We start from the raw sequence: 26,545 nt of genomic DNA, 5'->3' as shown, positions 1-26,545 counted from the left end.
TAGAGTGAGTTTATTCCACAAGATCTTTGTCGATTCATCAGACTGTAACTGGAAAATGTTTTTGCTCAGTAAACGTATGAAAATCTCCAAACCTGCAGGTTTGATGCGTAAAACGAGCGGCTCGTGTTATCTCTACCGAACATGCGCAGCGGATTTAAAGCCCACCTTATTGACACATGCTTCGACCAATCACAGCGAAGCACCGGCACCGCTCAGCCAATCACAGTTGCCGACGCCGAGCCCGACCTTTCTGCGGCTGAACGATATTTCAGAGAGAAGCGTGAGTAAAAACATCTTATTTCTTTACATGTAAATGTTTGAATTTAGTAACGTGGACTACGGGAACAGGTTTATTTTCTCTGTGTGTGAATTTAGAGCTACAGCCCGGGCTCGACCTCACGCAGCTGAGGACGGGCTGCAGGATGCAGAGTCATCTGTGAGGGGCTGGAGGCTGCCCCTGTTATTATTATGGAAGCACTGGTTTAACTCCAGTTACATTATCAAATATGTATCTAAACCACAGTCTTAGTTAGATTTGCAGTGCTCACGATGATGTAGCAGAGCTGTGTTAATCCTTAATGTTTCTAACACAATGACAAGTTTACATTAAATTGGCTGTTAGGCTTCAAAAATTCAAATGCAGACCAGAATGAAGGTCTGCGATGATTGTAAATGCTGGGTAATACTAGTCTCCATCGTGGTTACACAGCGTTTCATCCGGTGCATGAGCAGGGTGTGTGTTATAAAGCTGCTATGATTATACTTAAGAACAAATCCCACAAATTGATTTAGCTGTCAGGTATTGTCTCAGTCAGAACTATCAAACATTTACCTGCTCTAAAATGTGAGAATTTATGCTGATAATATATTGCCAAGAATATTTTATAATTTCAAAGACTCTAAGTAAGGAGAAAAAAAATATCCTGCCTGATGGAAATCAGAATAAGGACAGAAAATTGACTGAAAAGGTTGCCAATCAAAAAAATGAGAGAGGTGTGTTTGTAGGAATAAAGGTGAGACTTTCAGACTATATCAGCTGTCAAGCATGGTGGTGGTAGCATCGTGCTCTGCAGCTTTTTTGCAGTCAGTTCGCCACACAAAGTGGATGGAATAATGAAGAAGTAGGACTATCTCCAAACCTTGCTTTGGTGTAGACTGATCTGTAGCACCTACCAGAGTGGGGAGGTTGGAAGAGGTCATGTGCAGTGGTATGATGGGTCTGCGGTGATGCTGCATTCCCATTTCCTGAATCTGGATTTGTATAAATCCTTACTGGAGGGCAAGTCTGCACCTTTTTTTTTCTACAAACCTGACTGACCGTTGTAGTCTGTTCTTGTACTGTTGGGTGTCTGATACAAACCCTCCAGTGATGGAAGTGCAGAGAACAGACTGGGTTAGTCCTGAACCCCACTGTCATCTCCACAGTTTTTAGGTGATTTCAGCTCTTGGTTGTGTTGACCACACCACAGAACCAGATGTTCAAACTCACATCTGTATGCAGACTCATCAGACTCATGACCATCGTGTCATCGGCAAACATCACAATCTGCAGACAGCCCCTCTGAGGTGCTGTTATTTGTGAACAGGGAGAAGAGGGCTTAGAGGATTCAAAGTAAATAGAGCTGCTACTTGCATATAAAAGCCTCTCACAAAAGGAACGAGTTTGAAGTTTGGTGTCATTTTCATTTTATGATGGACAGATTAGAACTAATATTTTTAGTGTGATGCTAGAAAACAGAGAGCGAAGCTGCTTTCCCTTCTGCTGCGCTTGAATGTGAAGCTTCACTTAAAGTACAAACAAAGTTTATAGAGACTTCTTGTTGTAGCCTGGGTAAGAAGATGGAGTTAGATGGTTGGTGACCAGACCTCGTCGATACAGAGACGCTGGGTTGCTGTGCAGCGTGATGCATCGCCTCAATGTTCGTGATAAACAGAGAAGGTTGAGTTTAGTTTAAATGCAAAGTCACAAAATAGCTAATCAAAAGGATAAAATGTAAAAAGATGAGAAAAAACAAATATATTATGTAATCTGCCCTGCTGTGATCATATTATCTGCTGCAGACAAACAGATGTTACAAAGAAAGAATCACAGAGTCATAAAATCTGAGAAAATTATTATTTGACTCATTATAAGCATAGAGAATAAGATTGTGGACCATGATATAATTATATGTTCTTTTATTGTAATATTTAGGTCACTAAAGCAGCTGTAAACCAGTCAGTGCTTATCATCGTCATCATCATGGCCTCTGGAGCGTTGTTCCCCAGCATGGTGTCTGGATCCCGTGGCTCCTCCAGTAAGTACCTGGTGGAGTTTCGTGCCGGTAAGATGACCATGAAGGGCAGCACGGTGACGCCTGACAAGCGTAAAGGTCAGGTCTACATCCAACAGACGGACGACTCCCTCATCCATTTCTGCTGGAAGGATCGGACCACCGGGAACGTGGACGATGTAGGTAACGCCATCCGGATGAGGTTAACTGGTGTTTGAATTTCTTAATATCACAGCAATCATTTCCATTTCCCAATTTAGGACCTGATCATCTTTCCTGATGACTGCGAGTTCAAACGGGTGAATCAGTGCACCACCGGACGAGTCTATGTGCTGAAATTTAAAGCTGGCTCCAAAAGACTCTTCTTCTGGATGCAGGTATGCAGCTGCTCCAGACTCATCTGTTTGCTAATCCTTTGTTTCACAGCATGTTTTAAGGTTCATCTGTTGTGCTGTCCATATAACTGGCCCCTGGGTCATTACATGGAAAATCAGTTCAATTGTCAATTTTTAAAATTCTGTTTTATTTATTTAGTGCCAAATCACAACAACAACCAACAATCAACAACAGTTGCCTCAACACCCTTTATATTGTATAGATCCTACAATAATACAGAGAAAACCCCAACAGTCAGACTTCTGCCATGACCATTTGAGGGTGAGGGGAGGAAGGCAGGACAGAGACAGGCTGTGGAAGAGAGGCAGAGATTAATGATAACTAACGATTAAATGCAGAGAGGTGTATAAACGCATAGATGAGTGAAAATGAAAGATTTGAAAATCAGATTTGACTGATTTTTACACATAAGAAGCCACCCCGTTTCTGTCACCTTCCTTTCACGTAAGCCGATAACAAATCTTCCTGCTTCTGGTTCAGATCCAGCACTCTTTGGTAGTTGGCCAAGTTTCCCTCGGAAGGGATTTTCAGTTTCCAGCGTGAGCGATATTCCCATTCAAGCCGAAGTCATAGGACAGGTAGCTTTCACAACTCTGTTGACTCCATTTTTTTTTGCTCTTTTATCTTTCCCCATGGTTTGCGCCCGCATTTAGGAACTGCTTAAACAGACCGGGATGCCTTTGACAGAAGTTTAGAGGAAATTAGAGGATACAAAGGATAAAAACAAAACAAAAAGAAAACAACATTCATGATCTTTTGTTTTTGTGTATTGCATTAATAAGGTTTGTTCTGCTTTACACTTCAAAATTTTATTGTTCAGTAACCCCGGCATTTTGTTTTTCTGATCTCAGGAGCCAAAGACTGATAAGGATGACGAGTACTGCCGCAAAGTGAACGAGTATCTGAACAACCCGCCCATGCCCGGTGCTCTCGGCAGCGGCGGCAGCGGAGGACACGATCTGTCTGCTCTCGGAGGTAACAAACTCGCTGTGTCGTAGTTTAAACCTGTCGTGGGCAAGAAGCTGAACTGTCTCACCTTCATGGGTGTCACCTGTCTTCTCTGCTTGCATGTAAAGGTGAGGGTGGCCTGCAGAGCCTTCTGGGTAACATGAGCCACAACCAGCTGATGCAGCTTATTGGACCAACTGGACTGGGAGGGATTGGTGAGTACCTTCATGACTGAGTCCACAAGCTAAAAACGTGAAAACATCTCATTAAAAATATCGGTGAGATGCTGAGCTCTGTTTGTGTGATTGACAGGTGGTCTCGGGACGCTGGCTGGTCCGGGCTTGGCCAACCTTCTTGGAAGCAGCAGCAGCAGCAGCAGCGTTCCTGCAGCCAGCAACTCCTCCACGAGGTGTCTTATTTACATTTCTGTTAAATATATTGAAGGATTCCAGAATATTTTTGAGGTGGAAAACAAGATAAAATGAGAAGTTCCAATAAAAGGGAAGCTATGAAAGAGAAAGCTTTAGCATCAGTACAACAGAGCTCAAATGTTAACTATAACCTTAAAAATAACAGTTTAACCATGAACTGTATATAAAAGATGGACATAGATATGGAGATGTCACCCACTGATTAGCAAGTTCCCCTTTTGAATCCTTAAGGTGAGCATTTTTGCCTTTTCTGACACTGAGATTAAAGTCACTAAGGTACTTCAACTGTAAGTTGCCCCCTGCTGGTCATGAAAAAGAATGCATGTTTATAAGATAAGATAAGATAAGATGGCCTTTATTAGTCCCACAGGTGGGAAATTTGTTTTGTTACAGCAAAAGTGCAAAGTTATGTAGCAGAAATTAGAAAACACTGGAATGCAATAAAATACAATAAAATAAAATAAAATACTATATACAATAGAATAAAATAGAATAGAATAATATATACAATAGAATAAAATAGAAATACAAATACTATATACAACTGAGTAGGAAAATACAAAAACACAACTTCGTCAGAAGAAGAATTGCACGTATAGCAGTCTTATTGCACATGTGTGGGTTTGTGTGTTTGATCAGCTGCAAAAGTCTTTATTGTAGAGTCTGACAGCAGTGGGGAGGAAAGACCTGCGAAATCTCTCCGTCCCACACCGTGGGTGCCGCAGTCTCCCACTGAAGGAGCTGCTCAGTGCCTTCACAGTCTCATGCATGGGGTGGGAGATGTTGTCCAACAGGGATGACAGCTTAGCCACCATTCTCCTGTCACTCACCACCTCCACTGGGTCCAGAGGGCATCCTAGAACAGAGCTGGCCCTTCGGATCAGCCTGTTCAGTCTCTTCCTGTCCCCAGCAGAGATGCTGCCCCCCCAGCAGACCACACCATAAAAGATGGCTGAGGCCACCACAGAGTCATAGAAGGTCTTCAGGAGTGGGCCCTCCACTCCAAACGACCTGAGTCTCCGAAGCAGGTACAGCCTGCTCTGCCCTTTCCTGTAGAGGGCGTCTGAGTTATGAGTCCAGTCCAGTTTGTTGTTCAGATGAACACCAAGGTACCTGTAGCTGTCCACAGCCTCGATGTCCATACCTTGGATGTTCAGTGGTTGCAGTGGAGGATGTTTGTGCCTGCGGAAGTCTACCACCAGCTCCTTGGTTTTACTGGCGTTGATCTGGAGGTAGTTCAGCTGGCACCAGTCCACAAAGTCCTGAGTCAGTCCTCTGTACTCCTTGTCGTCCCCATCAGTGATCAGGCCGACTATTGCAGAGTCATCAGAGAACTTCTGCAGGAAGCACTGGGTGGAGTTGTGGGAGAAGTCTGCAGTGTAGATGGTGAAGAGGAACGGAGCCAGAACCGTTCCCTGTGGGGCCCCCGTACTGCAGACGACCCTGTCCGACACACAGCCCTGAGTCCTCACATACTGTGGTCGGTCGGTGAGGTAGTCCAAAATCCAGGTAGTGAGGTGATGGTCCACTCCAGAGTTCTCCAGCTTGTCCTTCAGAACCGAGGGAAGAATGGTGTTGAAGGCACTGGAGAAATCAAAGAACATGATTCTCACAGTGCTCCCAGCGGTCTCCAGGTGAGCGAGGGAACGATGTAGGAGGTGAATGATGGCATCATCCGCTCCAATGCCAGGCTGATAGGCAAACTGAAGTGGGTCCAGTGATGAGCTCACAAGGCGCCGAAGCTGAGCCAGGACCAGCCGCTCCAGGGTCTTCATCAGGTGGGATGTCAGAGCCACCGGCCTGTAGCTGTTGAGGTCCTTGGGGCGTGAAGTCTTTGGCACTGGAACAACACAGGAGGTTTTCCAGAGCTGTGGGACTCTTCCCAGCCTCAGGCTCAGGTTGAAGAGGTGCTCCATCACACCACACAGTTGGTCCGCGCAGGACCTGACGACCCTCGAGCTGATGCCATCTGGACCCGCTGCCTTCTTGGCTTTAATCCTCCTCAGTTCCCTCCTAACCTGGGTGGTTGAGAGAGACAGGCTGGAGCCTTGTGTTGAGTGTGTATTGGATGCTGTTGTTGGGGGTGGGGAGGAGTGAGCAGGGTGAATAGAGGAGGTGTGAAGTGTCTGAGGTGTCAGAGGTGGAACAGCAGCAGTGGGGGTGGGTGAGTCTGCAGCCGATGTTGGAGACTGCCTCATGGCTGAATCAAATCTGTTGAAGAAATGATTCAGTTCATTTGCCCACCTCACATCCCTCCCAGGCAGAGAGTTCTGATGTTTGTGGCCTGAGATGGTTCTGAGGCCTCTCCAGACTTCACCAACATTGTTTTGCTGAAGCTGGTTCTCCATCTTCTGCCTGTAGCTGTCCTTCTCATTCCTTATCAGTCCCCTAAGCTCTCTCTGCACCCTTTTCAACTCCTCTTTGTCTCTGGATTTGAAGGCCCTCCTCTTCTGCTTGAGGACAGCTTTAATTTCTGAAGTAATCCAGGGTTTGTTGTTGGAGAAACACCGTACAGTCCTGGTAGGTACGGTGTTATCCACACAGAAATTAATATAGTCAGTAATGCATGTAGTAAGGCTGTCGATGTCCTCTCCGTGGTCGTCACAGATCACCTCCCACACAGTCGACTCAAAACAATCCTTAAGAGCCTCCTCGCTCTCCTCCGACCATCTCTGCACTGTGCGGGTGGCTGGTGGCTCCCTGCGCACTAAGGGCTCATACACAGGGACAAGGTGCACCAGGTTGTGATCAGATCTGCCTAGGGGAGGGAGAGGTGATGAACTGTATGCCTCTTCTGCATTGGCATACAGTAAGTCCAGTGTTTTATTGTCTCTGGTTGGGCAGGTCACATACTGGGTGAAGGTGGGCAGTGTGGAGTCCAGTGAGGCATGATTGAAGTCCCCTGATATTATGAGAAGGGCTCTCGGAGATTGTGTTTGCAGTCTGCTGACCACAGAGTGGAGAGAGTCACAGGCTGCATCCGCGTTGGCCGAGGGGGGGGACATACGCTGTTATCGCGATAACATGCGAGAATTCCCGGGGCAGGTAGTATGGACGCATGCTAACGGCTAACAGCTCAATGTCTCTGCTGCAGAGTTGTTCTTTTACAGTGATGTGCCCAGGGTTACACCATCTGTCATTCACAAACACTGCCAGTCCCCCTCCTTTCCTCTTACCGCTCTCTCTTGTCCTGTCCGCTCGCAGCATCTGGAATCCCGGTAGTGTCACGCTCGTGTCCGGAGTTAGCGGTGTTAGCCACGACTCCGTTAGCATCATGATGCTACATTGCCGGTACTCCCTCTGTGACCAGGTTAGCGACGTTAGCTCATCCATCTTATTGGGCAAAGATCGTACATTTCCAATAATTACAGAAGGAAGAGATGGTCGATAACGTCTCCTTCTCGGGCGACGGCGCTCCTTCCCAGCAACTTTTGCTTGCAACCTGAAAGCTAAATTGAGTTTAGTAGAATACTGAGTCAGTTTGTCATGAGTCGTGAGTTTACTTCCAGAGAAGCTCTGAGCTCCAACTGATATGATTATTTCCATAATCCCAAAAAGTTGATTCTGTTCATCTGGACGTAGCCTTTTCAGTGGGAGAAACGTTTCATCACTCATCCAAGTGACTTCTTCAGTCTCTGCTGACTGCAGGTTTTCCCAGCCTTATAAAACAGTACCTTTGCATAATGACTGAAACTAGCACCACTGGCGAACAACGAGCTGTGAGGTCAGTTCCTTGATCATTAATATGCAAATTGTCATGACCACTGATCAACAACCACTGATAAGTAAGAAAGAAAGTAAGTAAAATTTATTTATATAGCACTTTTCAAAGATATAAATCACAAAGTGCTTTACAATAAAAGACCATTGATCAAAATCAAATCCAAGGACGTACCACAATTCACAGATCACATTAACTCAGTGGACCAACACATCGAGTTCACCAGGGAGGATATAAAAAATGGTTAGCCTTCTTATACTGAGATTTCCATCAGTAATGGGGGATATTTAAAAGTTGATGTGTACCATAAACCAACGCAGACGGATCAGTATTTAAGGTTTGACTCTCATCATCCACTGGAGCACAAACTGGGTGTCATCAGGATGCTTCAACACAGAGCGAACACCATCCCCACTGACACAGTGGCCAGGGAGGCAGAAGAACATCACATGAAGAAGACCCTGGGTACATGTAATTATCCCAGCTGGACTTTTGTCAAAGCTGAGAAGGCGCCTAAAGAAAGCTCCAGGCGATCCAGGAAAGAAGCACTGCTGCTGAAGCGAAAGCCCTTAGTGATCCCATATGTGTCAGGAGTATCGGAACAGTTGAGACGCATTTTCTCTAAACACAGCATCTCTGTGGCTTTCAAACCCCAAAACACACTGCACCAAAAATTGGTCCACCCCAAGGATCAGGTCCCCCGACACAAACAGAGTAATATAGTGTACGCTGTTAAGAGCCAGGAGGATTGCCATGATTTATAAATCAGGGAAACCAAACAACCTCTGGCGAAGCGGATGGCACAACACAGAGGAGCTAACTGTCCTGAGCAGAAGAGAATAGATGGAAAAGCTTAGCTACACTTCCACACCTCCTTACTCCTCTTCCTCTGTTGTTCCTGTAAAATGTTCATCTGAACAGTTTAAAAATGTCTAAAAATGCTTTATGAAACTCATAATTCATGATTTACATGTGTAAGATTAGGTGATTTTTGACACTAAATGAATTATTCTGCATGTTATCAGGCAAGAAGGTGTATAACACCGATAACTGTTCAAACTGAGTGGTCTTTCATCATGTGCCTAACAAAAAATGACAAGTACTTTTCCTGTTGTGCAAAAATAGCAAAAAATTGTGATTTTACATGTTTTGCTGAAAATTTCCATCCACAGTCCGTCCACAGCCGTCACCCCAACCTCTACCTCTGCTGCCAGTCGGCTCGGCTCCTCCCAGGTTCCCACCACTCCCATCACTCCCTCCGCCACCTCAGCGGCCTCCCCAACAGCCACCACCCCCTCCACCCCTGCTGCGTCCTCCGTGGCGGCAGCAGCAGCCAACCCCACGCAGCCCATCCAGCTGAGAGACCTGCAGAGCATCCTGGCCACCATGAACGTACCTGCCAGCAGCCAGGGAGGTGAGGATTTGATGGAAGCTTCAGGCAAATTGAACTTTGTTCTCCTCAAAACTGAGAGTTGTTATTTATTTAAAAAAAACAACTCTGAAAGTAAATGAATAATTAGACCTAATTAGTGAAATCTTCACTAATTAAGCGGCAAATAATTAAGACTGTGATCACAACAGTGTCGCTAATTCTGCGTAATTTTTGCATAATAAATTCAGTTTGCTGCAGGAGCACGAATCCCCTGAAAATTCTGCAGGCTGTCGCTGTTTTGATTTAATTTCATTGTGCTGTGCTACATTAGGCACAGCTTCCTGCTGATGTGCTGACAGATTAATATACAAAAAGTAAGATGGCACAGGAAGAAAAGGGACAAAGACAGTGTGTGATATTGAGTTAAGAAAAACTGCACAATATGCCCTCATTAGACATTTTATTGGATACAAATTGCTAGCCCCAGGTTGGTGCTGGAAACATTCCTTAGAGGTTTGGTCCATAATGACATGATAGCATCACCTATTGGGCCTTTCGAAGCTGGGTACACTGTGGTCCTGGTCAGCGCAATGCTTAGATAGGCTGTGTGGGTTAAATGGTTATTAGTTGGTGAATGAACCAACAGAGGTTCTCTCAGATGATGACTTCCTAACTTACTGTTTGATTCACTCCCAGCACATTGGTTCATATTTGTTTTCAACAAAAAGCTCAGAAAAACAGCAACAATCAGCATCCAGGCCTTAAACCTGTATTCTTGTGGACTTCATAAGGACAGTAAAGCAGAATATACTTTAGGGATCAGTCAGATCCACCCTCAGACATAATGTCAAAACCTGACTCGACATACACGTGATCTCACAGCCACTAGACACTAGTCACTAGACATCTCAGACGAAGATTTTATCTGACTTTGTAACTGAGGAACACAAAGAAGTAAAAGTAGTCACGGCCTGAAGCACAGCCTGCTTTAGCTTCCCTTTTAACTTTAATTTCAATCATAATTTTACTAAATTAACAATAATGACTGAGATCATAAAACGCTTTGAGAGCACCACTGTTGGACCGTTTAAGCTCCATTAATAAAGATTTTCTATGCCGCTATGGCACAGATGACTGAATTATCACCCTTAAGTCAGACAGAAACCTCATGATCTAAAGCACCAATAATCTCAGAATTACAGATTACAGATTCACTTGCATCTAATTGTGCTTGAAAAAAGTGATTTTTGTGTCTCATATGTTGTGTTTGTTGCCCGCAGTGGACCTCGCGAGCGTCCTGACGCCTGAGATCATGGCTCCCATCCTGGCCAATCCTGAGGTTCAGCAGAGGTTGATGCCCTATCTGCCCTCCGGAGAGTCCCTGCCTCAGAGCTCAGAGGAGCTGCAAAACACGCTGAGCTCACCTCAGTTTCAGCAGGTGGACGTCCTGTATAGTTTAAACAGAGAGGAACTGACTGTTTCCTTCAAAGTGATACAGTTTCCTCATTTGTCATTTAAAACTGCTGTAGCTTTCTTCTTCTTTTATTATAGTGTTTGGTTTATGCTGTGTCATATTATATCCACATTTGTTGCACCTGTAGCAGTTTCAGGCTGATAAATGCTCAAATTTTCTTACTAAACCTAAATATTTTATTATCCTTGATTCCAGGAATTTCATCTGAACTGAGATACGGTGTGTTTAAGAGGATCCAGGTTGTTGGCATTTAGCATCTTGTAGTGGCATTTGTCCTTATTGTTGGTATTTATGGTCTCTCTGCAGGCTATGAGCATGTTCAGCAGTGCTCTGGCGTCCGGGCAGCTGGGGCCTCTAATGAACCAGTTTGGCTTGCCTGCAGAGGCTGTCGACGCTGCTAACAAAGGAGGTCAGTGTTGGCTCACTGCACGCAGAGACACTGTAGCTGATTGTTTCAGCTGTGCAAAACTTAAAGGTCAACAGCAACATTACATTTTGTCAGCCGTGAAATGTAACAAACATTTAATAATGTGCAGCAGGTGGGAACATTTTTAAAGCGCACTAACACTGAAAAGTTTGAAGAACGGCGTGCAGCTGTCCTAGTGGACTCTTGAGGCACGCTCCGAACCCGTTTCAATCCACACAGACTCGCATGTTGAGATGTTAAAACTTTACAGCATAAAAAGCATGCTCACCGCTGTTTGTGGCCTCGATTGTTTTCACATTGACAAATACTGTCATCTATCTGCTGTGCGACAGAGCTCATCCAATAAGCTTGTGCTTAGTTTTTTTATTTACAAGTCAGGTCAAAGTTTATTTCTACAGCACATTTAAAACAAGCTCAGCTCACCAACGTGCTACACAGACGTTAAAAAAGCCAGAAGCTATTCTAATGGACGCAAATCTACATGTTTTGTTGATGTACTGAGATGTTCAAACTTGACATTAAGGGTACTGGGGAGCTTATGTGGGAGGAAGACCGTGTTTTAAAGTGAATTAGTGACGGAGCAGGTTGTTCTGTTGCATCGATCGCTTTGGAGCTTGGATCTGTGAATTTCTAAGAGCAGTAGGTTTGTAATGTAGCGTCAGGGCTCTGGAAGGATTTTAGCACTGTAAGTGGTCAGTTCGGGAGGGTGGTGCCAAACCAGTGAGACTCTTAAAACAAGTAATAAAAATTTAAACCAGCCTTGAGGCTTAGCAAACCACCTTCTCTACCAAATATGGTCACTTCTGGCTGTGAGGAATCAACGTTGAGTGAAGGGTGGCCAGAATACTAACACTTATGCTTCAAAAGTGAAGTCCAGAAGTCTTCTTTAAGGGTTTTAGTATATCGTTAAAAGCTTCTTTTTTTTTCTCAGAGTTTATTCTTCTTAGGCTGAGTTTCCTTTTCCATGCAGGTGGGCACACATGCAGAAGTAGTTTTTTTTTTTTTTAAATCTGCCTGAATGGCAGACGCATAGTCGGTCCATTTAGGTGTCGCAACAAATCAGAGGGCATGCTGACGTCCGCGCGGGGCCTCCTGCTCGCCCTGTGATGATGAAATGTGCGTCACTCAGCCCCAATAGAAACTGCCACATTCCTGCAAGGCCTAAATTGTAATACTGGAATGAAAGATGAAAGCCTTTCTGTGCAGGAGCGTGCCAAAAAAAATCTCTCTCATGCGTATGATTTAATGAAGCTGCCTGTTGAGCAGCATGTACTCAACGGGTACCTCGGCTTCTGTTCGTACACAGTGTCATATGAAATCTGACGTTTCCTTTGTGTCGAGTCCCCACATGGAACAGTCTCAATTTGTTGGAACAAGAATGCTTCAATTCTGTTTTATTTAAGATTGTCATCGAAATCACTAGTCTGATTTAATCCTGCTTTAACCAGTTCAGCAGCTGTGCTAATGTGATTGATAATTTGAAAAACTTTAACAATCAGCCTTTGATCAACAAAGAAACACAAAGGAGCTGAAACTGGGCCTTAGTACACCAAGGCAAATGTTACATTAGCAATATCCATTAATCACTGTAGGTTTCGTCTTTATTTCAGATCAATTTCATGTGATTTTATTTTTAATAAAAAGTTTAGTTTTAAGTTTAGACCAAACTTTGACAGTTTAATTTTTGCAAATTATGCTACTCTATATATGCTTAACAATATTCCACCTGGGTTGATGTTAGTTGACAGACTCTGCAGGTTGTGATTTGTTACATTGAAATATTTGATTGAATAAAATCAGCTTAATTATGTTTTAATAACACTGTACTTGTTTAAAATCCTTCTTAACGCCACAATATTAAAATGCATCGACACTAACGTTGCAGTAAGAACCAGCAACAGATTAAAATTTTGTAGTAAGCAAATAAAATTATGTTTGCATCTGTGTGAAGCTTTGAAACGAAACATGTTAAATGCTTTCTTTTTTTTTAAAAAACAATCTGCAGTTTAACAGAAATGATTTTCTGTCCAGGTAAAATTTTAAATGTGGAAGTTTTAACTTTAGAGGAGAAAATGTCTTTAAACTGTGGATGACAAATCGCTTCCAGGTTAACCTGCTCAGCTAACTACATGACAACTTAAGCTCCAGCTTTGAATTCTGCTACTTTATTCTTTCCAGATGTGGAGGCTTTTGCCAAAGCCATGGAGACGGAGACAAAGTCTGATCAGGACGGGGACTCCAAAGACAAGAAAGACGACGATGAAGACATGAGTCTGGACTGAGCGCTCTTTTAAGAAATATTATTATTTAATGTATTTATTTAGCTGCTGTTTTATTCCTGCCACACCACAAGGGTAAAGATTGTGGTTGATGTAGTAGAAAGTGTGACTCCCAGCTGATTGTGCTGTGTTGAATTAATATCTACTGATGTAACTGGGCGAACATGTACTCCACCTGCATGTCAGCTACTAGCCTATCCTGTCCAAACATGAGGGAACAGTAAAAATAATAGAAACACTTGTTGTTAGTGTCTGACTGATTTTGTTTTAGTAGCCAAGAAGACAAAAGTCAGACTTCATTTTTCAGTGTCTTAAAATATATTTTAAAAACATTCATTTTACAGAACAGTGTAAACACACAATGATCATCCAACAATTCGACAACAACCGTACGTTTTGTGCACATCGGTTATTTTGAACACTTTTTTAAATTTAATCACATCAGGCAAACACACAATAAAATGAATCACCATCAAGTAAGGAGATCGATTATCTTCCCCAGACAAGACCAACATTTAAAGATCAACCACAGAAAGACAAAGAAATGTCACTTCGATCATTATCAATTTCACTGCTGCTGTGATTTCAGGCACTTTTTGTCCGTACTTGTCCAAATTTGACGCGTTTCTACCGTCCGGTTCACCTATTCATGGAGTCACAATGAAAACACTACAATCTTCCAGTGATGATCGCTACGGCGTCTTTGGGTTTGACTTTACAAAAGATTAACGGCTCAGTCGCACTAGAGTAAAAAGAGGTTGGCAGCCTCCGATGTTCAACTTTTGGAGAGAGGTTTGGCGCGCTACACCCTCAACATCAAGGCCACCACTTTCAACTGCAGGTCACCTTGTCTAAAGCAGCAAGTCTCTAAATTTAGACTCGCTCAAGGTTTGCAAATAATTCCTGCCTCACTGGTAAACACACAGACTGATTGCAACATGTTGGCAGAGTCATTTTGCACCAGTGAGTGGAACAGGACACGCAACTACATCACATCCTTTAACTCTACGCGATCCTGGCTGGACTCTGAATAAAAATAGTTCATGTGAATTTTTGTGTAGATCCAACAGATGGCATCAGATTTGTGATTTTTGCCAATTTAATCACAGTTAATTCCCACATTATCACAAACTGATTGCATGTAATTGACATCATTCATTTGCTAACAGACTGCTTGCAACTCAAAGTTTCTTTGAAGACGGAAACTGAGTGGCTGCAAGCCTGAAAAATGTCTTTGACGCAACGTTCTCAAGGTCATTTTACATAGTTTGTTCCAACCCTTTTTCCATAGTGTGACTGCACCATAAAAGAAAAAGTAAGAATTCCTGAGAATTAAAAGATAACTAACCAGTGCATTTTACAAAACATATCCCTGGGTAATGACACGAAACAAAAACAACAAGAGGAAAAAAAATGTTTACTATAAATAAGAAACTTCCATCATCCTGTTTCTCTGCATGTGACACCACAGCACAGTGGAAATACTGGATACAAGCACGACCAACACCAAAGTCAGAACACAGAGCTGCCACAGGAGTCTCTCGCGGTAAATACGAGAGTTTGGCTGGATAATTGTGAGACATACAGTACAAATATCGAATGGACGTAAACAAATTAAAGGCCACTTCCCCCCGAAAAGATGTTTCTCACTTACGATCTACAGTGTCATGTTTCAGGCTCATTGATAAAAATGCTTCAGCGTCACAGTGGGTTTACAAGGCATTTACCAAAGAAAACAAAAGAAATCAGCAGTATGTCTTTTACAATAAATACTATACAGGCTGTATAGTAACAACAAAGGTGCACATGAGGAGTTTTTTTCTTGTTTACAAACACACACACACACACACACACACACACACACACACACACACACACACACACACACACACACACACACACACACACACACACACACACACACACACACACACTACAGCGTACTTTTAAATAGACGTTAAAACATGGTGGCATCCTAAAAACCCACGAGAAACCAAAATAGAAGCACCATTAATGTGCTCAGTTAACATCTCTAACATAGAGCTCATGACCGGATCAACATGAGAACGTCACACCTACAAAAAGACATTCAGGGAGAGAAACGCATGCCATCAAGTCTGAGTGTAACCTAGTTAATGTACAGTGACAATAAATAGTACCACAAGTATTTATTTCAAACACCACAGCTTATAAACTGGTCGACACGCCGCACGTGTGCACGTCCTACTCCGCCATGTCCGGTCTAACCTTGCTGTACCAGCCTTCGGTAGTGCGGCATGACCTTGCTCTCGGGGAGGTATAGTCCCATCTCCAAGGCAACCAGTACCGGGAACTCCAGAGGAATCAGCTCGCGTCTGTTTATGCGGAAACGCTCCTCCAGCTTCTGCTCGTCCATGGAGGGAAAAAAACAGAGGAAGAAACAGGTGGTGATGATGATTTTTGCCCTGTTGCTTTTTCCATGCCAACAGTTGACTTAAATGATCTGTGACATCTTTTTTTTTGTTTTTAAACAGACCTGCACCATGAAGCAGGACTCCATATTATTAAGCTAACTTCAGGTTCAACCCTGAGTTTTCTTTAGTGTTATGAAGGTGGTTCATTGTCATGGTAACTTATGCTGCAGACCTAACCTGATCTGGAGTATATTTTGTTCAACATAAGAGCTCAGCATGTAAGAAACCACCAATTACTGACCAATCAGATCTCTAACAAACAGTTTGTGGACCTCAGTGCAGCTTTAGATCTCTTTCTGTTGAGCATCAATCAAAAAAACAGATTTATTCCTCGCCTTTCCTCCTGTTGGATGCATATTTTATAAGCATCGACACAGTGATGCGTTCCTAAAACAGTGCAACTAAGACAGTTTCAGCACTGTTCTCTCAGATCAAATAGAAAGACAGGATTCAAACTAGCCTCCTTGAAAAATTCAAATAAAAGGTCAGTAAGTGCAAGATTTAGTTGCCCTATTTCATAGTATCAAGGTTCACAGAAAGATAAAAGTGTTTTAAAATGACCCTCTGCTAACAGGAAAAATGAGACTTTTTTTTAGACCCCCCTATGTTTGAACTGAGGTCTGATCTTCCATGAAAGGTGACACCATTTTCCAAAGAACTTTTTGGTTGGTAGGCGTAGATTTTGTACGTACTGATCTTGGGAATAACAGTAAGACATGAGCCAAACATGTAACACTGAGAACTGGGTTAAACCTAAAGTTATTTCAACAATTCTGCCTCCACAGTCGAGACTTAGTTTGCCGACTTTACACCGAATAAGGTTTTAAAATGTGTTTTTTTTTTTTTTTGAGAGCAGTGCACCTTTCTTCATTTTTTTTTTAGTTTAATGGCACTACATGCCTGTTATTACACCAAACCAGTGAAAAAGTTCTTGGGTCAAGCTGACTGGACCTGCAGGCCCGTTCACCACCTGTGAAGTAAATGTGGTGAACTGAACCTTCACTAATAATTAGTTTCTTCTTACAGTTAAAAATGACAATAAAAGTCATTACACTGATGTTTTCAGCTGCTCCTATCCACAGCTAGTTTACATTAATAAAAAGTTGAACTGAAAGCTGCCAGTATGCAGACCACGATTATTACAGTTGACTTAAAACTCGCTATTATAAAACATTTTAGTTAGCTCAAATAAAAATTAAGAGTTTAGAAAAACTAACTGAAAGAAAATCTACACGTTTGTCTTTTTTGAGACTGCAGATGTTCTGCAGAGCTGAGTTTATATAATTGTAAAAAACTGTTCTGTTTCTCCCAACTGTTGCCCCTGAAGAATACACTGCATTATATTACTGTGGGTCAGTTAAAGTCTGGTTTTAGCATTAAACTGCACACTAGTCCATCAGTTACTGCTCTCGTATGAGTGCGAAGAGAAAGGTAGGTAGTTACATTTAAACACATCCTGTTTTGTTTTCTGAGTGGAAACTTTACTCACATCAATCAGCTGTTTAACTTCTGGCTTTCTCAGATCGCTGCTGATCTTTGCAGCCAGCAGCACGCACGCCGCCGCCACCAGCTTCCTGTTCTGCTTGTTGAGGCGTCCCTGCAGCACCAGCTTCTCAAAGTAAACAAAAGCCATCGCTATGGTCACCGGCTGGAGGCCGCACTCCTCGCTCACGGCCCTCATCTCTCTCTTCAGGCTAGAGGAGGTGAGAAGTCACAGTGACTAATCAGTATTGTGTGTACACGCTGAACCAGATTACAGACCGAGGCCGAATCTTTAAAAGGCTCAAACTCTGAAAATCAGAGAGGAATGTGAGAAATCTGCACCTTCTTATCTTGCTCAGTGTCAGTTTAATGTGCGGAAACTTCTCCTTGAAAGTCTCATTCATGTCCTTCTTCAGGTCAGATGGTTTCACGTATTCAATGACCGTCGTCTGCAGAGATGGAAAAACAAAACCGCCATGTCAATACGGAACTGCTGGGAATCACAGCTGCAGTAAAGTGTTTCAGCTTTGCTCGTGTTGATAAGGACTGCTTCACCAGCACACTCATGCTGGAGGTCAGAGACGAGTGACGCAGTCAGCTGAGGAACAATAAAATCATGTGGACTGGAGATAAAGGGTTTATTTACTCTTCAACATGACTGCAGAACTGCTTTACAACAATTTACAAGGCAAATGAAACTGGCCTGTCCTGATTTCTGAAACAAAGGAGGACAGACGGGGTGAGACAAAGAACCAGGGAAACTCGGTCACAGAGAACACATTTAGAAAAGCACAGTACTGTAAGCCTGAGGACACATAACAGAGCAGAGAGTGAGAGGACGGGAGCTTTTCCATCACAGTCATCTACACTTTGAGCTTCTGTAAGACTCAACAAGCTCATTTTAAGACTATCAAAGAAGCCCTGTTGTGCTTTTTTTGACTGTCTGTCATACATTTACCGTCATATTAAACTTCCAGCAGCCAAGCTACTTTAGAGACTAAAATGAAAGGGTGGGGTTTATTTATGACCTGTGTGTGTTTATCATCATGCCTCCAGTCACATGAAAAAAAAAAGCTTTCACATGAATCTGTGCAGTCCTGTCAGTATAACATCTGCCCTTATATATAAAATTAAATGTGGGTCATTCAATTAAAAAAACAGAATAAAATGAAAATCAGCTGATTCCCTCTGTGTCGGTATAATTAGACAAAATTACAACATGATTGGTTTTTTTCTGCTTTGAAATTTTTCGTGTAGTTATCTACTGTACTTATGAAGTCATGGGGCTCAAATATACTTTAAAAAAAAGGTAAATAAAAAAAAATGCCAAATCTTAACATTCTGTGTCTAATCTGAGGGCCTGTAATACTGTAACTATATTATGAAGATAGAGTTTTGCATGCTTTCATTGAATACATTAACTCTATTAAAACATCAGAGGTTTTTTTCCCAGACATGACTTTTTTTTTTTTTTTTTAAATATGTAAGATCGTGTAAAATCACAGCCCACAGCGTCATGGAAAAAAAGAGAGGAACAGCCATGCCTTGAATCATTTCTCATTGTATATATTTTTCATTACTTTCCAGCAAAGATTAATAACAAATTCAACAACTGAGCCCCACCTGGATCCAAGTTTATTTATGTAGCTATTTGCAGAAGTCATCTCTTGTTAGAAACTAACATGTGGGTTAGCTTCTATAGCTACCAGCATGTACAGTGTTTGTTTTGGGTGTGGCGGTGCTGAATGAAACTGCACAAAAACATATTGAGCAGCTTCCTGCAAACACAATCCACTGCTGCAATAATCCCATTTCAAGTTTGTGGGTGTGAAACGACTTGTGGCAGCCTGGAATCTGATACAAAAACACGAGGGAAACTATTTTGGATTTTTTTATATCCTCTGATGCTTTTTTAAGTAAGAAATGCTTTTGGAGGCTTCTGCAGACATCTGGGAGTTTTGGATTAAGTCATAAAAACAAACGCGCACACAAACATTTACTTTTCTGTGTTGTCATTCTGTGTTTGCTCCACCGTTACGTTCCCTGTCTGCAGTCTTTTGTATTGCATTTGTGGAAAGGTTCATTAGTAACCTGGTTATCCATTCACATGGCAGAGAAAGCACCTCCTTTGAGGACAAACCTCACTGTAAAATCAGGTTTCTCTCATCCCCAACAATACAGATACAGAGTTAAACATTTAACAGCCTCAGCTCCAGTCAGCATTTGCTCTCGTTTGTAACTGCTATGAGGTAATCAACTGAACATCTTTAGATTTTGGACCTTTTAATTTCTGTCACAAGCTGCAGATGATTTAATTGAACAAGGCGGCGTATGCTCAAAAGGTTTTTTATATGATGTCAAAGGGAGAGAATATCTCTAGTTTGCTCATCTCAGGCACCCGCTCAGGCTGTGAGCACAGAAGCCACACCAAGGCCATTTTATCCATCTTGGAACTCCTCTGGGAACTTACTTTTAAGCATTATCTAAACTTCCTATAATTTCAGTGGGGATAGGGACATAAAAAATGCAATTATAACTATCACAGGTCTAAGCTGATTAAAAAAAGAAACACTTAAAAAGTTTTTATAAGCGTTTCTTTCCTCCTGGGACTCCTACAGCCAAGTTTGCAGAGAATTCTCCATAGATTTCCAATATTAACACCTCTGGCCCACCCACCAGAGGAAGGACAGCCAATGAGAATGAAGATGGCTTAAAGGGAAGCAGGAGGGGTGGTAAATGCCTTATTTCAGAGTGGATGAACTGGTGGGTTGCACTGAGGTCTGGTATAAAACAGAAAATGTGAATGAAACATGGATGCCATTTCCTCAGTTAAAATTGGTCGAGTTTTGATGGCAAAAACAACACCGCAGACAAACCGATGATGAACGAACACCACCTCTATTATAAACCTGTGTTTCAGTGTTTATAAGTTAGCTGGTAAGATGAGAAAAAAACCCAGAGTTTCTTTTTGTTTTGCTTGGTTTCCTCTGCTGTAATCTGATAAATAACTCCCCGACTAGCTGATAATGAAAGTCAGAGCTGCAGCCCCGCTCACCACGTATGATGCAAATATGAGAACACGCTTGTGTCTCCCGCAGGGCCACTGAGGGTCACTGAGCAGGTTGGGGTCATATTCCGCCACCTCCTCCACATCTGAAATCAAACACACACACACACACACACACACACACACAAACGAGTGAATAATTACGGCTCTGGTCAGTTAGGATCAAGATGCAGGCACACATCTGTAAGCTTCATACATGGGTCCTGTGCCACGCTGTTGTTCAGACGAGCAGGGGTGAAGCCCTTCTGCCCGTTGCCTCGGAAACGTGACTGAGGGGTCTGGGCTGTGCAGTTATCTGGTGGACCACCGCTGCTGCCGCCAGCGCTCTTTTGTCTCACCAAGGCATTGGTCGGATAAAGAAACTGAGCGTAGGACACCGTCTGAGGAATAATGAGACAGTCAGTCAAGTATTTACCTTTTCATCAGTATATTTAGTTACAATAAAAACAAACACAAAGAAACCAAACAACAATCTGCTCGTCCAATTCCCCCCCAAAAAAGTGCGATCCAGTTTTTTACAAACTCTGAATATACTGCACAGATGAACAAAATACAGCTCGAAGGACAGAAGCTGCCTGCAAATCATCACAGTTTGGTCCCCGACGTCCACCCCCAGTCCCAAAAATACATAAATAAATTAAAAATCAATAAAAGGCAACACTATGTTCATGAATCTCGAGGCAACTGACTGTAATGACTCTGACCTGCTATTTATTCAGGTTTAACAAGCTAGAGTGCTCATTTACTCGAGCATAAAACAGATTTTATGTTTATCAAATATCCAAAAATAGCAATAAACATGCACTGTGCATATAAGCACAGTGCATGTTTATTGCTATCCACTATAAGCTCATTTTGAGTCAGGTAAAATCTACAGATTAAAACACAAAGTTGCAGCCCTTTTTTCCATATGGAGGCAAAAAATGCTGTTTACTTAACAGAAATCTATCAAACAGAGAACAAAAGTGAGTAAATGGTTGAGTAAATTATACTCTAGCATGAAAGCAATGGTAAAAATATTTTTATCACAGCCTTAGTTACGGTCCTTTGGGAGAAGTCCAAAATTCTTTATGTGCAGGAAACACTTTGACCCAGAAAAAATAACCTGATATGTCTACCAGTTTTAATGGAGTTTAACATAAAAGTCATTAAGTTGTTATCTTAATGACTTCATCGTAGTTAATAAAGTGTTCTGGAAAATAAAAATGTGTCCACCTCTGATCTAGTGATCTACTGAATGTCTGGAATGTTTTTAATATAGTGCTCAAGTCTTCAGTGGTAAGTTACAGTGTGCTAGTCTCAGATGAGTATGAGTCACAGCACAAGCAGAGCTTCAATCGTGTGTATACTGTAGGTATTGCAGTACATCAGGCTGGCACTCACCTTTCCACAGGCACCCATCTCCACACCTTCCAGAGAAGGAAGCAGATCAGCAGCCACCACCGAGGAGAGTCTTTGCCTCTGAGCCTCCAGCTTAGGGTCACTGTTCACGAAAAGACACATTTATGTGACAGTTCCACCCACTCCTGCACACTCGCTGCCCTTTTGAGAATGATATGGATCAAACAGGAGGAGGATGGAAACATAAAAGTGAAGGGTGGGTGCTCTCTGCTTGGGATGGTGCTTTCTTTGTACCTGATATTTGAACTCTCTCCATAGGGCAGCACTGAGAAAGCAGCGTATAGCGACCGCTTGGCACAAATCAGCATGATCCTGCAGGACACAGCAAGTACAGGCAGACAAAACAGATGGTGTGTCAGTCTACAAGCAACAGCTACAGTCACCACTACTCTGCAGCTACACGAACACTCATCAGCTGCAGCGACGGCGAAATCAGTCACACAGCCGCTTCTGTGCTTGTCAGTACTAAAGCTACACAGCTCTCAACAACAACCTAAAGCAGGAGGAGGGAACCATTACATTCAAGTCACAGAGGTATTCATAAAATCTGGATCACAGACCGTTTTTTCAGGGCATATAAACCACAAGTATGCCAATACTGTGAGCGTTTTCTTTGCTTTAATAACATCAACTCTGCAAATATTCAATTAATATTTTAAAGAGGAGGTGTTCTGCTCATTTCTAGTTCCATATTTTTTTCTTGGGCTCTACTAGAGCGCTTTGTGTGATTCACAGTTCAAAATAATCCTTATTTATCTTACTGAAACAAGCTGATTTAGCTCCCTGTGAGACAGCATTCTTCTGAATGGTTGCCCCTTGTAAATGAGAGTGTTTGAAAGGCCAGATCCATGTGAGTAGAGAGATATCTGCTCTCAGTGACATCACATAGAACCAGCATTGGGAAAAAAATGACTGAAATATGTATTAGTAGTCTGAAGCCTAAGCTTTTGGCTAATAGACCCACACTTATATACTTTGCGAGTCCATAACTCTGAATATTTTCAAAGTATGAAGGTGATTTTTTTCTATTTTACAGCTGGTTATGAGGGAGTCAGGTGGGAGCCACTGATTGATTTTCAGTGGAATGATTTTCAGCTGCCACCTTTCCCGCATGATGATTTGACCTTTGATAGTTCACCCTAAAAACAGTTTCTAAAGTTTTCTCCAGTGAAATATGAGAAAACAGATAAAACATCCAACACACTGCTTGTTTTTGTTATTCTACTTTACACAAATCTTTATATTTATACATATAACTAGTGCAGTTCTGCTCTTGACATTATAATATCCCAAGATATCGACGCTCAAACTTTAACAGACCTTAAATGTGTTTTTCAACCATCTCTGGTACAATATGAGGGTTGCAGAAAAATGAAGGCGACCTAAAAAGTGCCATTTTGATTAACTTCTATGTATTTTGGGGCTTGTAGCTTGGATTAGCTGATTCTGTGTTTCTTCTTATATATAGTGCATAAACCTCTGTGCAACTCGAATGTATTGGTAATACACAAGAGGCTGAAACTAGAGCGAGATTCATTCAAACCAGGAACAGGCAACTAGCAAACACAGTAAACACTCACAAGGACTCCTGTGTGCTGACAGAAATGCGGACAAACAGACTGATCTACTCAGCAGCACCACAACCAGTACGTACTAAAAACAGCTCCCCACAAAAAAAACATCAATAACATACAGTCAGCAGCCACTGCCAACACTCAGCTGTAAACACGCAGCCCGGCTGACCCTCGGAGAGATACCAAATCTCTTGTGGGGGGGACAGTATTACAACACTGACTTCTATTAGTGCTAATTACCTTATGGTATAAACTCTAAATGAGAGCTTCCCTTCAGCTCAGGAAGTAACACGCAATGTGTTGCTGCCTCAAACAGAAACAGAAAGCCAAACCTGTGGAACAGTTTGGGATTGTCATTGGTTTGCACGCACCAGCAGAAAACACTGAACACACATATATATGCATGTGGGGATGGATATGAAGTAGACAGTGGATGTTGGATGGCAAATGGGGAGTAAGATAATCGATTAAAAAAATTATTATTTGACATGTTTGTGCCAAAGTTTACAGATAGAATATTTCTTTTGCTGTTGTGGTCAACCAGCTGCCAGCAGTGTGGCATTTCAGCCCTGGCCCCCTCTGGGTTACCTTACTGTTGGTGCAATGGGGTGTTAAATTTCCACACTGCGCCTCTTTTGGCTTTTGCTAAGCTTCCAGGGGTGATTAAATTCACTGTAGCAATCGCAACTCTGCAGCTGTATCCCTGTTATTCCTCTGCAGCCTGTGCACCAGATAAGCAGCTTATTACAGAGGAGTACAACACTGCTATATTTAAGGCCTATTTAAAAATTCAACAGCCAGATTTTTCTGTATTTTTTTTTTACATTCCTCTGCTAAAATCTGGGTGGAAATGTGTGTACAAACACTGCTCGGAGACTCACCTGGATCCTCGTGTATCGTACTGCCTCATACTCTTGATGAAGTGGACTTTCTTTGGCACTTTGGGTCCCGGAGAGCCAGAGACATTCCTCAGCCTGATTAAAACACCACTTTAATTAATAATGCTTTCACAACATTACCCAAACAAAGACCGTGCACGTGTTAGGACTTTCACTGTAATCACAAATCTCTTTGCCTTACAGGTTTGGAGGTAAAGCCGAATTATTTGGAGTATTTTCACCAGAGAGTGATAACAAATGTGCTTTATTTCATGTACTGAGCTATTTCACGTTATTTGTTTAATTGAAATTATTAAAAAATTACTTTTAGACTTTTACTTATTCTGTTCCTCTTTGTATTACATATAGCTTTTAATGCAGACTTCTGTTGCGATTATGATTATATTATATTCACACTTTTATTATTATATTTTATATACATACATTTAAAAAATAATGGGCTCCTTTATTTTACTTTCAGCTTCTGTTTTGTCATGTCATATGTTGTGTTGATTGTTTTTGTCTGGCGTAACAAAGGAATTCCCCAACTTCTGACATAAATACAGAACATGTTACATTATCGTTTTAATTCAGGACACAAATGAGCAGTTTTGACCAGATTACAGGGACATAACCCTGATTTAAGAGCTCGTGTTTAACATTTAGACCTACTGATAGCTAATACTACCGAAAATGCTGGAACCCATTAAAATCAAAGTGACTTCCCCTGAAGATACCTGCTGGTGCCGTCTCTTACGGAAGTCAGTAGCCCCGTTAAAAGGCCCAAAGTACCGTTTTTTGACACATAAATCACTAATGTGCTCACCTCTGCCGTGAATCCAGAGAATTACCGGGACCGACGGGGCTGAGCGCGGCGGGCGTTGACTTGACACGGGAGCAGTGCGGGTGTCCGGTCGGGACGGGAGAAAGAGGAGTGTCTGGGGTTAGCGTCTCGGCCGCACTGGCACTATCCAAAAATACCTCGTTGGCTCCAACAGCACCTGGCCCGGACATTACCAAAGAAGGTCCACCCGGACCGACCACCCCTGGGAAACTGGAGGATGAGCCACTACCGCTTGCGGCGAGGTCTGTCACCTGGGCGACCGGTCCTTGACTATCCGAAGGCTGGGGCACAAGAGCGGCACCGCAGTCTCTGTCCCTGGGTCGGGGCTCCTCGGCGGCTTTCTGGTCGGCATTTTCATCGCTAGGTTGACACTGGGGTCGTCCGTCGAGTGAGATATTACTGAGAAACAGAAGAGCAGCCTGTCTTCGCCGGGAGTCCTTCGCTTTCCTGCGCTGGTCTTGGTGAGTCTTTGCTGATTTACTGCCGGTGGACTGTAGACCGCAGAGAGCGGTCGCCATTCTAGTTTGAAATGTGGCAGTTGGACGAAAAGGCAAAGCGAAACCGGTAAGGACATATTTGCCCCACCTCCCTGTTTGCTGATTGGCTTTGAGGGTGATTATGCAAATTAAATCGTGTAAATACTGGTAGGGGATTGGATATAATCACCAAAATATTCTAGTTTCTTGTACATGATTGGCTGTAATGTTATAGTGGGAAAGGCGCTAGTAACAAAGGAAATATTCAATGGCTTTTAAATTTGACAACTAATCAGTCATATATGATTAAAGTTCTTCCAGTCTTCTTAGCAAATCAGAAAATGCATAAATATTTTTTTTAGTCCAAGGGCATCAAGGTCTAAAAACTAATGAATTGATCTAACAATCCTCTTTTTTTTTCTTTTTTCTTTTTTTTTTTTTTACCTTATTTACCCGTGTTTATGATTTCTTTCTTGGAAAAAAAATATGCAGTTTTAATTTTTATCTATTCATGAATGCTCAAGGGTTAAACGTGTTCAATGTAATCAAAGGTGGGTGAGTGTTTTTTTCAATCAAAACATGGTAACAAATGTCATTAATAATATTACCGGCAAAAACGAAGGGCCTGATTAGAATCGCCAAATCCACCTAAAGGCTCAAGTTGCATTTAAATTAATTTAAATTTGTCTAGTTGTCGGATATGCAGCACTGCATAGGTCTCTGATGAAATGCACTGCAGTTTAAATGAGTTAAAGAACTTTGCAGTCAATTACTTCTGTGTGTTTGGCATAGCGCTGCATCTTACTGATTTGGGAGTTTTATTTACTTTTTACTATGTTGTTGTCTAGTTTGAGAGTCCATAGGCCATTTATGGCCTTTAGGCTGTACTTTGGACATGCGATTCCTTAAAACATTCAGTCAAGTTGGTGTAATCTACAAATGTTGATAATGTACTTATTGACATTTATTTAGCAATTTTCCACTCTTATTGAGCATTCAGTCTCTATGAATGTTTTGGTGTTTTATCATAAAAGAAAGTCTGAAAATCA

At 42.2% G+C, this 26,545-nt stretch overlaps 2 protein-coding genes across 4 annotated transcripts; one reads left to right on the top strand and one right to left on the bottom strand.

The window, feature by feature from the left end:
• The first annotated feature begins 156 nt into the window (after window positions 1-156).
• LOC112843250 (proteasomal ubiquitin receptor ADRM1) lies at window positions 157-13,562 on the top strand. The gene is made up of 10 exons (XM_025901499.1): window positions 157-280; window positions 2,195-2,452; window positions 2,534-2,650; window positions 3,521-3,644; window positions 3,746-3,832; window positions 3,930-4,026; window positions 8,942-9,183; window positions 10,422-10,579; window positions 10,922-11,024; window positions 13,221-13,562. The coding sequence occupies exons 2-10, from the start codon at window positions 2,243-2,245 to the stop codon at window positions 13,322-13,324; spliced, it is 1,242 nt and encodes a 413-aa protein (XP_025757284.1). The 5' UTR covers window positions 157-280; window positions 2,195-2,242; the 3' UTR covers window positions 13,325-13,562.
• A 1,657-nt stretch (window positions 13,563-15,219) lies between these two features.
• On the bottom strand, window positions 15,220-25,614 carry cables2a (Cdk5 and Abl enzyme substrate 2a). Of its 3 annotated transcripts, XM_003439104.5 has the most exons (9): window positions 25,003-25,613; window positions 24,180-24,272; window positions 21,959-22,036; window positions 21,707-21,806; window positions 20,520-20,703; window positions 20,312-20,409; window positions 17,599-17,705; window positions 17,264-17,468; window positions 15,220-15,704 (listed from the first exon to the last, which is right to left on the bottom strand). In XM_003439104.5, the coding sequence occupies exons 1-9, from the start codon at window positions 25,536-25,538 to the stop codon at window positions 15,564-15,566; spliced, it is 1,542 nt and encodes a 513-aa protein (XP_003439152.1). In that variant the 5' UTR covers window positions 25,539-25,613; the 3' UTR covers window positions 15,220-15,563. The 3 variants fall into 3 exon arrangements, with proteins under 3 accessions (XP_003439152.1, XP_019205198.1, XP_019205197.1); XM_019349653.2 differs by lacking the exon at window positions 24,180-24,272 and having other exon boundaries at window positions 25,003-25,614; XM_019349652.2 differs by lacking the exon at window positions 21,959-22,036.
• Between the last annotated feature and the right edge of the window lie 931 nt (window positions 25,615-26,545).

This window comes from Oreochromis niloticus, linkage group LG20 (genome assembly GCF_001858045.2).
Source record: "Oreochromis niloticus isolate F11D_XX linkage group LG20, O_niloticus_UMD_NMBU, whole genome shotgun sequence".
In the NCBI taxonomy this organism is placed as follows: domain Eukaryota; kingdom Metazoa; phylum Chordata; class Actinopteri; order Cichliformes; family Cichlidae; genus Oreochromis; species Oreochromis niloticus.
This window is presented reverse-complemented; position numbering and strand designations above follow the sequence as displayed.

Bases quoted from the DNA above. Each gene is read 5' to 3' on its own strand.
- LOC112843250 (XM_025901499.1), top strand. From the start codon at position 2,243: ATGGCCTCTGGAGCGTTGTTCCCCAGCATGGTGTCTGGATCCCGTGGC. The intron at 9,184-10,421 runs GTGAGGATTTGA...TGTTGCCCGCAG, and splicing joins ACCTGCCAGCAGCCAGGGAG to TGGACCTCGCGAGCGTCCTG. The intron at 10,580-10,921 runs GTGGACGTCCTG...GTCTCTCTGCAG, and splicing joins GCTCACCTCAGTTTCAGCAG to GCTATGAGCATGTTCAGCAG.
- cables2a (XM_003439104.5), bottom strand. From the start codon at position 25,538: ATGGCGACCGCTCTCTGCGGTCTACAGTCCACCGGCAGTAAATCAGCA. The intron at 17,469-17,598 runs GTGCAGATTTCT...CACCTCCTCTAG, and splicing joins ACACTGAGCAAGATAAGAAG to CCTGAAGAGAGAGATGAGGG. The intron at 15,705-17,263 runs GTGAGTAAAGTT...ATGGACGAGCAG, and splicing joins AAGTTAAACAGCTGATTGAT to AAGCTGGAGGAGCGTTTCCG.